General features: G+C 47.1%; 1 protein-coding gene across 1 annotated transcript in view; it reads right to left on the reverse strand.

Annotated features, from left to right (window-relative positions):
- The window catches only part of disp3 (dispatched RND transporter family member 3), a 753,445-nt gene that overhangs the window by 34,445 nt on the left and 704,989 nt on the right, over positions 1 to 14,011 (reverse strand). Inside the window, exon 25 of the mRNA XM_041207440.1 lies at positions 13,063 to 13,222. Within this exon, the coding sequence (XP_041063374.1) occupies positions 13,063 to 13,222 (160 nt within the window). The remainder of the gene's footprint in view (positions 1 to 13,062; positions 13,223 to 14,011) is intronic.

Below are 14,011 nucleotides of genomic sequence, written 5' to 3' on the forward strand. Positions count from 1 at the left end.
GACATTTGTTGTGGAGCACAGGAGATTGACAGGTCACATTATTGACCTTCATACCATTATGAGGGGCATAGACAGGGTGGACTGAAAGCAGCGTTTCCCCTTGGCGGAGGGATGACTAACCTGGTGGCATTCATTTAAGTTGAGCGCCATGAGGTTGACAGGTGAGGTGCTGAGGACCTTTTGGACAGAGTAATGTGAGACGCACTGGCTGAAAGGGTGGTGGAGGTACAAACCCTCTTAAGATGCAATAAGTATTTGGATGTGCAGCAGTGATGCCATGGCATATTAGGCCATGAGGATAGTGGTCAGAAATGGGGTAAGGCGACTTTGGAAGGTGCTAGAGACACGCATCCTCAAGGGGCCGAGGGACTTTGGGTATGACCCACATGTCTGACTGTACCAGTCTGTGAATGAGCAATGTTGCTGCACTAATGATTGCAGCAATCATCAGTGCTTTGGATGGTGGGAAGACAGAGTGGATGGGACTGTGGGCCTCAAATACCTGGCTGCTGCACCCCAGCCTCACCGACCTGGCCGCATGGTGCCTTTCCAGCTCCACGGCTTGTTGTTCAAATCGGGTGAGTATGTGGAGCATGGGCTGGCCACCATCAGTGCACGAAGACTCATGGATGTGTGCACATTTTTCTCCTGCAGAACAGAGAACACCATTTATTGGGGCTGATCACTCATGTACTCTGCACGCACATGGCGCACCCCAACCACAGTGGCCCATCTGAGGCCTCCAGCGGCTCCTGTCCACACTACTGGTGATCAGTCACCAAAAGATAATACGGCTGCTCCCAACCCCGTCCCCCAGCGGCCACCTTAGACACATTCGGTGTCCATCATTTTCAACAACACATGGGTCTTAGATCCCATGGCAAAGAGGCACAACTAGGAGTGGCGCCGAGGCCACCAGATGGCTCTTGGCCATGACACCTTGTGGCTCCCCTTCCATTATCTCATCACCATCAATAAGACTTGTATTGGAGTTCTGAGTATGTCTCTAGCTGTCTCTCCTGCAGGTTGCCCCCAGACTACTCAAATGTGACAAAGACTAATACATGGTGTGGGGAGAACCCATCTTCTCATCAACTACTAAGGCTGTTGTAAGCATGATCAACTATCTGTTTGCCCACTCAGTGTGCGCCAAATGCCCAATGCAGTAATGACACTAAGATGTGGGGGAGTGGTCTCAAAGGCTAAGGCTACCTGCTGGGTTAAATGGCCAAGGCCAACATGGTACTCACCCTTCCAGAGCACAACAAATCATTGAAGCGCTTGCGGCACTGGATCCATGTTCGCTGCACAACATCCCTGGAGCTGACCACCTCCGCCACCTCCTGCCAGGCCCACTTCGTCATGTGGGGGGCCCTCCTCCTCCCATCCTGGGGAAATGGGACCTCTTGTCGTGCTGCCACCTCCTCAACAAAGGCAGCAAGGCAGTTATCAGAGAAGTGAAAGGCACACTGGCCTACCCTGCAGCCTGCCCTCCTCTTCTGGCCTTCCCTCTACCAGAGTCAGCTGTGCAGACCCCCTGCAGTGCAACCTGGAGTTGGCCATGGTGATCATGGCTGCCTGGCCTTTCTTTATACAGACTGCCGGTTCCCCATTGGAAATGTTGGTCTGTACACGCCCGCCGCAATTTTAAAAGTCACGTTCTCCACGGGAGTGTGAAATGTGCTGGGCGGGCCTTAATTGGCCTGCCTGCGCAAAATGGCGGCGCAGCCGCTTGCAATTGGTTCAGCTCTGCCCGCCCGCTGAACAGAAAATTCAGCCCAATTAGTTGGACAGACCACAATCTTTTTAAATTTCTGGAAATTTTTCAAAACCACAATGACAGATTGTTCAGATGGACTTTATTAATGCAACTGTTTAATTTAGAAATTATACATGTGGCTGGATGATAAAATTTAATTGCAGATGTGTTGTCAAGAGTTTAAAGTTCAAAGGAAATTGGACATTTGAAACATGGAAAATGGGCTGAAATGACCTCTGTTGATACAAAGAACTTATGTATAGTGTCATGTTAATGCGTGTACCTGGTAATGTAATAGTTTTGTGTATATAGATAAACATAGTAAGTAATGCGAAATGGATTGTGAAAATGAAACTGTCTTTTAGAATTATGGCAGTTTATTTTTCCATTAGGATTGAGATGTAAAGAAAGATATTTTTTCCAGTATTACTGTGGGATCATCTGAAGCAGGCTTGTGGGAGTTGTATTTTGTTTGTGTGTGCTTGTGACTAATTTAATTAAACTGAAGACAGTCAGACTGCAAGGTTTAAATCATCAAAGGGTTAGGTATAACAGTAGACATTTTGAAGTGGGGATGAATAAGCTAAGATGAGGTACCAGTTGATACAGCACGAATAGGAAATTTCATTAGCCGATAAATGAGGAGTTGCATTTTTAGCTGTTGAATTTCAAAAAAGAAATGAAAGAAAGTTTAAGACTGGCAAAGATCATAAATCAATGAGGCAAAGTTATTAAGTGTATTTTTCCCAAAAGTAGTGTCCATAAAGACAACACTAAAGATTTTTATATTCTGGGAAAGGTAGCTTCCAAAGAAAGTTAAGAACAATGGGTTTAAAGGTGAAAGAGAAAAAAACATATTTAAGGAAAGATTGAAAGCTGTATGGGGTGTGTGGCCATATGATTTTGAAGAGTGTGCTGTGTGAAGATAGGCCAGTGAAGTAAGCAGCTTCTAACCACCCCAGAGAAGTGTTTATTTGTTCCAGAAAGCAAGGTTTTGTTACAAGCCTTGGATTTCCATTGTTGAGTGAGCGGGAGAGAGAAGCCCGTGAAATATCTGCCCTATAGCAACAGTGGGTACCTTGCAGTAATATTACTGGATTTTTTTATAGATTAAGAACCTATAGAGACTGTTGCTTGGAAAAGGGTGCTTATTTGTGAGTCTAGATATGTAGAAATCGTTTGAGAAATGTTGTAAGACTAAATTTAACTGTAATCTTGTGTGTTTAAGTTTTCTTCTCTTTTGTTAATAAATGTTTTAGTTTAATGTTTAAAATCTCCAAAGATGGTAGTGGAATGTCTAATTGTGACTTCAGTACACATACCTTCTCGTAATAAATACAAAATTGCAAATCATTGTGTTCGCTTGACCTAGTTTGCCTTTGGGATTTAGTCTGCTTGGCAAATACCATCTGCCATGTCATAACAACGTGTATGTGTGGGAGAGCGGGTGTATGTGTGTGTATGGGAGAGTGAGTGTAGGTGTGTGTGTGTGTATGGTAGAGTAAGTGTATGTGTGCATGTGTGGGAGAGTAAAGTGTATGGCCTTAATTTTGAGGTTGGCGGGCAGGTGGGCATGATTGGCGGGTCCAGGATTGGCCGGGGAACAGACCGCTGACTGCAATTGGCCCGTGACTATGATTTCGTGCTGGCTGGCCAACTAATAGCCTGCCAGCGTGAAACGTGTGCTGAGAAGCTCAGTGATGCTGGGGTGGGGGTGGGAGGAGTGCAGGTGCTTACGTCAATGTGGGCTAGCACTGAGAGAAAGCTCCTTGAAGGCAGAGAGATGCCTCAGGGAGCTGAAGACCTGAAAAGTCAAAATTAAAAGTTTCAGAAACTGGAAGAAAGTGTCCATGCATCATAATAAATCACCTGAAAATTTGGCTCCTGAAAATGCTGTCCATAGAAATTTATTTGTATTTTATTTCATCACAGAAACCTCATCTTATCCATGGATGAGGTTTCGTGAAAATTGTAAAGACCGCTTGGCCGATGCACCCATCCGCCAACAGCAAGGGTGAATGGGCCATGAAAAATCGGCGTCAACTGCTCCGTTAATGGGCTTAATTGCCCTCTTAATATTCGGTGCACAAGCTTCTGACTTTTGCGCGTGCCTGACGTTCGCAAAATCATGTGTGCGCAGGATGACATTAGGAAGCTCACCTGACGTCATCTCGTGCAATTTCACATTGGATCGTGTCAGGCACACACCCACCCATCGAGCTAAAAATTCTGCCCTATGTGTATGTGTGTGTGTGTGTGTGTGTGTGTGTGGAAGAGTAAGAGTGTGTGTGGGGGAGAGTAAGTGTTTGTATGTGTGTGTGTGCGCATGGGTAGAATATTAAGCTCGGCGGGTAGGCGCGCCCCTGACCTGGCCAAGCATAAAATGACACAAGCTGACGTTAGGTGAGTGTCCCGATATCATTGCGCAGTCCCACGATATTTATTTCAGTGGGCGTACACCAGAGTCAGTAGCACGCCCACCAACAATTAAAAGGCCTGTTAAGGCCATTAAAAAGGTAATTAAATTCAAATTTAAGCTCCCTGAGGCACAGAACTGCACAGAGCTGCCTCAGGGAGCTGAAGATATAAAATATCAAAAATAAAGATGTAAAAATATTACAAGACATGTCCCATCATGTGACTCTGTCACATGAGCAGGGACATATTTTTAACTCATGCGTAAAATTTTTATTTGTTTTAGGAAACCTGATCCTGCCCATCGATGAGGTTTCCTAAAAAATGCAAAGGCTGCTTGGTCTTTTCGCCTGCCTGGCAATGTAAGATTGGATGGGTAGCAAAAAATTACAATTAATTGGTACTTTAATGGCCTTAAAAGGTCTGTTAATTGTCGGCGGGTGCGCTGCCAATTACCGCATGCGCCCACTGACCAAAGTATCGCATGAGTGCGCAATGATGTTGGGACGCTCACCTGATGTCATTGCACTTCACAGAATCACAGTGCAGAAGAGGCCCTTTGGCCCATCGAGTCTGCAACGACATTTTATGTTCTTTTGGGTTGGGCGCGCGCCTGCCTGACGAGATAAAAATTCTGGCCTATGTGTTTGTGTGTGTGCAAGACAGAGAGTGAGAATTGTGTGTCGGTGTGTTTGACAGAGTGAGCATTTGTGTGTGTGTGAATGTGTGTGTGTGTGAGAGAGAGTGAACGTCTGTTTGAGAGAGTGAGAGTTTATGGGCAGAATTTTGCCCTCGGATGGTGTACGGACCTCACTGACTTGGCGGTGGGCGGGCAGCCGACCCCTGCCACTGAAACAGGACCATTTTGAGTGGGCGAGCCAATTAAAGCCCAACCAGTGGCATCCCCAGTGCTTCCTGTTCCGGGGGGGAGGGATTCCCCAACTGTCAAAGTGCACTCTTTAGCGCATGCGCACAAAAGAGCACACTTCTCCCTGAGGCAAAGTCCTGTCTCAGGGAGAATAGTGACATTGGAAAAAACTTTAAAAATAGAAACAATAAAAAATTATTAACATGCCCCCCTCATGTGACAATGTCACATGAGATGGGACATGTTAAAAAAGAACACACAAACTTTATTATTTTTGTTCAAAACGGACATGAAACTTCATCCCGCCAGTGGATGAAGTTTCATGGATAATCAGAAGCCTGCTGGGGCTCCTGGCCTACCCGCCAACGTTAAGGTTGTCCGGGTAGGTCTTTAAGTACTTTAACTAGCCTGTCAATGGGCTCAATTGGCCATTGACAGGTTGGCGAGCAGACAGCTGATTTTGCTGTCCTCCCGCCTTCCTAAAAATTTAAATGGCCTGAGATGACGTCGGGGATTCCTCCCAACGTCATCCCTCGTCATTTTCCCCTTGGCGAGTGGGCCCCGCCCCCAAATCACCGAGGGGAAAACCCTGGCCTATGTGTGTGTGAGTGAGTGAATGCATGTGAGTGAGAGAGAGAATGAGCAAGTAAGTCTGTATGTGAGTTTGTGAGTGAGTGTGTGTGTGTGTGTGTGTGAGAGAGTGACTACATGTAATAGAGAAAAAGTGTGTGTATGTGGGAGAGAGAGTGAATGTGTGTTTGAGAGAGAGTGAAAGTCTGAGTGTGTTTGTGTGAGTGAGTGTATGTGGGTGTGAAGTAGAGTGAATATATGGGTGAGAGAAAGTAAGCATGTGTGAGTGAGAGAAAGTTGTTTGAGAGAGTAAGTCAGTAAATTTTGTGTGTGTGAGTATGTTTGTATGTGTGTGAGAGAGTGTGTGTGTGAATGAGTAAGTGTGTGTGTGAGTGAGTTTCAGTATGTGAGAGTGACTATGTGTGTATGAGAGAAAGTGTGCATAAGAAAGTGTGTGTGAGTGAGTGAATTTGACAGTGAGCGTCTGTGAATGTGTGTGTGTGGAAGAGAGTGAATGTGTTTGAGAGAGAGTATCTATGTATGTGTTTTTGTATGAATGAGAGTGTGTGTGTAAGTGTGTGAGAGTGTGTGTGTATGTAAGTGAGTAGTTAAGTGTGTGTGTGTGTGTGAGTTTGTGAGTGATTGAGTGTATATGTGTGAGAGAGCGACTACATGTGTATGAGAGGAAGTGTGTGTGTGAAGAGAGAGAAAATGAGAATTTTGTGTGAGTGAGAATGTGTGTAAAAGTGTGTGCGAGAGAATGTGTGTATATCTGAGTGAGTAGTTAAGTGTGTGCTTGTGTATGAGTTTGTGAGTGATTCAGTGTATGTGTATGAGAGAGAGTGAGAATGTGTGTATGAGAGGAAGTGTGTGTGAGAGACAGAGAATGAGAATTTTGTGTGTGTGTGTGTGAGAGAGTGTGACCAGGGTTTTCTGTTTGTGTGGGGGGTGGGTGGGGGGTGGCTGGTGTGGACCCAGTCGCTGCCTGTAATCGGATCCACTCTGCCATTTAACGTGGGCGGGCCAATTAAGGCCTACCCAGCGTATTTGCCGACTCCCGTGGATAGCGGGAGTGTACGGGTGGCAGTGGGGGTGTACAGACCACTGGGTCCAATGGCGGCCCGGCAGTCTGTTAAAAGAAGGCCTGGCAGCCTCCTGTAGGCTGCTCACAATGGCCAGCTCTAGGCCGAGGGGTTCGGGTGTGCAGGCCAGGCTGCACAGTAGGCCAGAGGAGCAGGTCAGGCTGCAGGGTAAGCCAGTGGGGGGCCAAAGCGCTCCTCATTTTTCTGATGAATGCCTTGCTGCCTCCTCGAGGTGGTGGCAGCATGGTGGGAGGTGTTGGTCCCCCAGGATGGGAGGAGGAGGCCCCCCCACATGACCAAACATGCCTGGGAGGAGGTGGCAGAGATGGTGAGCTCCCTCGACATGGTTCGGTGAACCTGGATCCAGTGCCGCAAGCGCTTCAATGATTTGTTGTGCTCTGGCAAGCTGAGTACCATCTTGGCATTGGGCATTTAACCCAGCAGGTGGCTTTACCCTCTGAGGCCCCCCCACCCAAGTCTTACTGTCGTGATTGCATTGAATCATTTAGGGCATTTTTCCTTTGCTGGGTGGCCAAGCAGATAGTGCCCATGCTGAGGTCAGCCTGAGTGGGTCATGAGGAGATGAGTTCTCCCCCGCACCATGCGTTGTTCTTTGTCGCACATGACTAGTTTGGGGAAACCTGGAGGAGCTGCAGCTAGGCGCAACCTCAAAACTCCAGGACATGTCCTATTCAGGGTGATGAGATGATGGAAGGGGAGCCTCAAGGTGTCGTGGCAAAGAGCCATCTGCTGCCCTCTATGCTGCACGTGGTTGCCCCTCCTTGCTATGGGAGGAAATACCGAGTGGTTCCTAATGTGATGTATGCAGCAAGTGGGGCATTGGAGGGGTGGGGAGCAGGCCTAGCACCTTGGTCTGAATGATCAGCAGCAGCGGGGAGAGGAGGCACTGGTGGCCTGCTATGGCCCACTCTGGTTGGGGTGTGGCGTACGCGAGCAGAGTCCATGTGCAATTTACCCCAATGAATGGTCTTCTCTCTTCAGGAGAAGAATGCTCATAATGCGTCCGAGCATGCCAGGACTGGAGGCGGCCAGGCACAGCTTTCCATATGAAGCCGTTTCGAACAGGAGGGTCTTGAGCTGGAGAGGCACCATGCACCCAGGGTTTACTGGTGTCAGTGAGGCTGGGGTGGCACGGCCAGGTATTTAAGGCCAACAGTGAGGTCCGCATTGTCCTCCCAACAGCCATAGCACTGAAGATTGTTAAATTGGTTCTGGAAGGTTGAGTGCATAATGAGCCTGGGGGGACAGGGATGAGGTTTGTCAATATGTCCTTGTTCTTCCTTTCAGCATCATCACAGCAAGGCCAGGAGGAGGAGCAGCAGATGCTCCCTTTCACTCCTGAGGGACCCGAAGTCTCACCAGCATCACACCATTTCTGCGAGGCAGGAACCAATGCAGATACTCGCACCTCGGTGGGAATTGGAACATCGACTAGTGTCCCAGGACACAGTGATGAGGGCACTTCACAGTCGCTCAAAGAGCTGGCAGAGACAGAGAGTGCCCATGGCGCCAGGAGTTGGAGGACTGCAGGGGACCAGGCACATGCTCAGTTGATGCCTGATGATGTGCTTCTGGAGTCGTCTGAGACTCCTGGGTGTGCGGGAGCATCTGGATGTGATACATGAGGCTATGCTTGGCTTGGTTTCCGTGGTGGAGGAGTCTATACAGACACTCGCCGAAGCAATGAGCCACATGTCCGAACGCTATGTGTCCTCCATGGAGAGAGTGGCGACTCTCCTGGAGAGCCTACTCCAGGAGACCCGCCAGGGCTTCCTGGGGATGCATTCTGACCAGCAAGCCCTCACATTGGTAATGAGCTCAGCTGGTCACTGCCAGTGTGGGAGATGGTATAGGCATCAAGCTTCCCAGCTCGTTGCCCATCCATCCACGGTGAGCAGGGTGGTCTAAAGCGACCTCACGTTGGTGCAGCAGCTGCCTGATGTCTCTGCGGTCTCCTCTCAGGGCGCTCCGGATGAGGGCACCAGCTCCTCCGCCCCTCTCCCAGTGACCATCCGGTGAGGCTGTGACGAGATGCCAGCACAGACTCCACGGGCCAGAGGACGATCATCAACGTCATCAAGGCCAACAGGACAGCACAGTCAGCAGGCTGTCTCAGATGCCACTCCAAGCGATGGGGCAGCACCAAGACGTAGCACCTGGGAAACGTAAACATAAGGCACATTAGGCACACCACGGGTTTTTCACTGGTGCTTTTGTGATGGCCTGAGATTAGGTCCTTATGAGTTATTTTTGATTGTTTACACTAGTGATTAATATTTGTGAGAATTTCTGATCACTCATTAAATGCCAGATGTGTGACCATGGCTGAGGGCGGCTTGTTTCTTCTGCATATGTATGTTTATGAAAAGTGTCATGAGTGTTTCTTTGGACATTCAACTTTATGTACAAGGCCCTTAGTTCCTGCAGATGACCTGGCAGATTTTGCACTTAGGTGTCGAGTATTGAGGCACCAGCAAGGCTGGTCCTGGTGATCCATCTGTGTTGTGCTAGCTGAAGGTTTGTTGGATTAAAGCATCCCAGGTGTCCCTGCCTCCTTGGAGTAGTCCTGGGTCAGCGTCTACCCTTTCAGCATTTCCCGGTGCATGCTCATCCTCGGAATCACTGCTGGACTCATCGGGTGCAGCTGCAGACACTGCATCAACGTCTTCATCATCCACTGCGTCCCTCCTTTCCAGTGCAAGATTGTGGAGAGCGCAGCATGCAAACACTATCACCAAAACATGACCTGGAGGGTACTGGAGTGCGCCCCGAGTGGTCCAGGCATTGGAAGCGCATCTTGAGAAGACCGATGGCTCTCTCCACAGCCCTTGCGGTGCCGTGACTCCTATTATAACGCTGCTCAGCTTCTGTTCTTTGATTGCAGAGAGGCGTCATTAGCCACCTTTTGAGGGGATAGCCCTTGTCACCCAGCAACCATCCATCAAGCTGGGCTAGATCACTGAAGAGCCCCGGCACCTGGGAGTGTCTGAGGATGTAGGCATCATGGGAGCTGCCTGGGTACCTTGCACAAACTTGCAGAATCTGCATCCAGTGATCACACACTATCTGCACGTTCATGGAGTGGAAGCCCTTCCTGTTGACGAAGGCACTGGGCTTACCTACTGGCGCCTTGATGGCCACATGTGTGCAGTCTATTGCACCCTGGATGCGGGGGAGGCCAGCAATGGCCGTGAAGCCTCTGGCTCACTGTGTTTGGCTTGCCTGGTCCCAGCAGAAGTGGATGAATGTCAATGCATGCCTGAATAGAGCGTCTGTCACCTGTTTGACACAAGTGTGGACAGCTGATTGGAGACTCCACAAAGGTCACCCACTGAGCCCTGGAATGAGTCAGAGGCATAGAAATTGAGGGCAGCTGTGACCTTCAGAGCCACTGGCATGGGGTGTCCGCCCACACAGTTAGGGAAGATCTTAGGCCCAATCACCTGACAGATATAATTGACTGTCTCCCATGACATTTGGAGCCTCCTTTGGCACTGCACCTCAGACGTATTGAGGTAACTGCTCTGCCGCTTGTATACCCTGGCAGCAGGATAGTGGTGTCTTCTGCAGCCTTTTCCACCTTGGACTACCTCTTGGCCCTTGTGCCTGCGCCTGTACTCCCAAAGGTGGCTCCCCTGGAGGCTGAATGTGCACTCCTGGCCTCCTCCTCCTCCTAGCCCTCCCTTCTTCTTGAGGGGAGCTGCCTCCAGTGGACAGATCAGATCCCATACCTAGGCTAAGGGAAGGCTTCCTGAAAGCTACAGGCCCACAAATGATTCCTCACTGCAGAGTGCTGACCTGAGATTAAAAGTCCCGAGAAAGCTGCTGATGCCAGTTCTTCAGAGTTCTGAGGTATTGCAGATCACACAGGCAAGTTTAAAATACTTTCTCCAATAAATACTTCACAAAGCAGATTCATGACCCCGCTGAGCCCTCTTATCCCACCCATAGATGAGGTTAATAGAGAAGTCTCTTACCTGCATGCCCGTTGCGCTCCTGCGCTGACCTGAAGATCGCACGGGTGCCAATAAATCAGCGTCGATTGAAGACTAAAGGGCCTTAATTGGCCTCTTAATTAATGGCGGACATGCGTTGGACTTCATCACGCGCTCGCCCAACAAAATATTGTGATGGCGCGTGGTGACGTTGGGACGCTCAGCCGAAGTCACCGTGCGTCATTGTACGCATGGACATGCGGGGCCCACCCCCTGCACGTCAAACGGAAAACTCTGCCCTGTGTGTGTGAGTGAATGTGTGTGTGTTGGAGAGTGAGTGAATGTGTGTGTGTGTGAGTGAGTAGGTAAGTGTCTGCGTAAATTTGAGAGTGTGCGTGTGAGATAGAGTGAGTACATGTGTGTAAGTTAAAATATGTGTGTTTGTGTGTGAGAGAGAGTAACTGTGTATGTATCTGTGAGTGAGTGTGTGTGTGTGTGAGTGCGCACTCTGAGACTGGGAGTGAGCCAGACACACACACTCTCACCCTCTCATAATCTAATGGTCACCTTTATTAATTACTTATTTAAAAATTTATCAATATATTACTTTGATATTGCTTTGTTTTCTTTTCTTCATACCTCAGCTTTTTATTGCAATTCATGTTTAATGTTATTTATTTGAAAATTGCTCATTGACCCCTTTAGTGAGAAAAGAATTGAAATGTGTCCCCTCATGTGAAAAGGTTGGATAAGCCTGTCCTACACAGTATATAGCGGGTGAATGGGCATGGAAGTGCCATATCTTGGAATGTAGTGCGTGAAGGCCCATTGGGGTGGGGGTATGAGGTGGCATGAATGGGGCACTGGGGAGTGTCTGGGGGGTGAGGGGGTGAGGGGATGTGGGGGCTGCAGGCCTTTCTGCTTGAACATAAAGTAAAATGAAGGGCTAAATGGATATCTGGGAACCACTCCTGTAAGTTAAGAGAAACTACTGTGGGAATAATTGTAACAACAATCAATAATAATGATTTTTTTTATCCTGTGCAATTTTTGGGGCTCTGGGGTGGGTATTATTAGAAGATACAGGGCATTCACAATATTTCATCTTTCATCACTTAACCTATGTCAGCAACATCTACAGGATTGTAAAAAATAGGATTCCAATTTTCTTTTCGGTCATTGAGATTTCTCCCCTTGCTTTATTTCACTAAAAAATGACATTAGTAAAATATAGTATTGACAGAAAGCTCGGAAGGACAAAATTAAGGAAATTGAAGCTAAAGTACAAACAACAAAGTTCAAACAAAACATCCATAAAAATGACTTTAGCAGCTTTCAATGTTGGGCATTGTTGGCCCAGTGATATGATGTGTTACAGAACAGAGGGAACGGTTCCTCTGAAACAATTCATTCCTCAGTGAGTCCCTGTTCTTAGCTGGATTGGTCACAGAGTGGCCATGAATGAATGACTTTTACGGACAGAGGAAAGATTAGGTGGCTAGGCACTACCCAGTCTTACACTTCTTTTTATTTTATGAATTTCTGGGATTGAGGTGCCATTGGCAAAGCTGCATTTAATACCCATCCCAAATTGCCCTTGAGAAGGTGGTGATGAGCATCCTTTTTGAACTGCTGCTATCAATGTAGTGAAGGTACTCCTACAGTACTGCTCGGTAGGGAGTACTAGGATTTTGACCCAATGACAAAGAAAGGCCGGTAATAGGAAATGCTGCATCCCAGAAGGAAAAACTACCAAAAAATGGGAAATAATAATACTGGTCCTAACTGGTCTTATATATCTTAAAATGGAACACCAGTAAAAACTGTGAAATAAGAGTGCTGGTCCAAACTGCTTTTTTCCTTCTGGGATGTCACAAGGAACCTATGGACCCAAAAGGAAAAAATGAGAAAAAGCCACATCTGGTTTCCTTTTAAAAAAAAGTCCAAAAGCATAATTCAGGCAAAATAACATACTGATCTTGGGCCAGTCAGAGGACACTGGCATTATATCTCTGTTGAACAATTACCATGTCTCCTGAATCTGAGGTGGATTACTAGGAACCTAGTTATCTGGAGGCCAGTGTAAAACTTTAAGCAGTATGAAGTACAAGGAATGCTATGGGGCACCATTCAACACCATTTATTTTCCCACTTGGGAAAATGATACTGAAATGTCAGGCTCAAGGAGCTGAATGGTCTTTTCCTGTTCCTATATTCACCTAATCTCTTTTATAAAGTAGCACCTGGAATAAATTTCATACAAGCAGGTCTTTCTGTAGTGTCAACTGTTCAATCTGGATATTCTGATCAATGTTATCCCAGTGGCAATTCATTTATTTTAAAATATCAATTGAAAAATTCAGGCTTTTGTGCCTTATCTCATGAGTCTATACTGTTGTTCTTGCGACTTACCTATTATTTCCATAAATATCTGTTTCCAGTGCTCGCAAGTCTGGAATCCATGACGTAGTGATGATTGTTCTGAAAATTGAAGTAGCTGCTCCTGGAGGTAGCTCTCCCATTTCAAGTAGTCTGCATATGTCTGAAAAGAGGACTTTCCTTTATAGGTTGTCTGTGAAGAATCAAAGATCATGGAGATAGCAAAGGGAATCAAAATACCTGAAATCACCTGTTGTACCAGCTAAGTGATGCTTCCGCTTAAAATATAATGCAAAATAGAATTACATTTTGGTAGGCTCACCAACAACAACTCACATTTCTACATGACCTTCAATGTAGTAAAACATCCAAGTGCCTTTACAGGAGTGCAATAAGACAGAAACTGACACCAAGTCAAAGAAGGGGATACTAAGACAGTTGACTTGTCTCTGACAAAGCTTTAAGGATTGTCTTAAAGAGGAAGAGGTGGAGAGATTTTGGGAGGGAATTCCAAAGTTTAGGGTCTAGGCAGCTTAAGACAAGGCTGTCAATGGTGGGGTAATGGGAGTGGGAGATGAACAAGAAATCAGAAGTGGAGGAGTGCAGACATCTTGGAGGTCTGTAGGGCTAGAAGGGGTTACAGGGTTAGAGTGGGTGAGGACATGGTGGGACTTCAACACAAAAATGAGAATTTTAAATCTGAGGTGTTGGTGGCCAGGAAACCAATGTAGATGAGCGAGCACAAGGGTGATAAATGGGTACTATCTGGTGCAGGAGAATATCAACTTTATACTTAATATTTTAGAATTTCTGCATGATGTTATTCTCCATTTAGCTTGGTCACCAGGTACTGGGCTTTGTAGGTCACATTGGCTGGGCTTTGTAGCCAAGTTGAAAATGCATACTTCCCAGCGTCTCCCAGTGTTTGCAGTAAGAGGCATTTGATCAGATGCAGAGCCAAAAAGCCACAATTCCATAAGTC

Source organism: Carcharodon carcharias, chromosome 15 (assembly GCF_017639515.1).
Source record: "Carcharodon carcharias isolate sCarCar2 chromosome 15, sCarCar2.pri, whole genome shotgun sequence".
NCBI lineage: Eukaryota > Metazoa > Chordata > Chondrichthyes > Lamniformes > Lamnidae > Carcharodon > Carcharodon carcharias.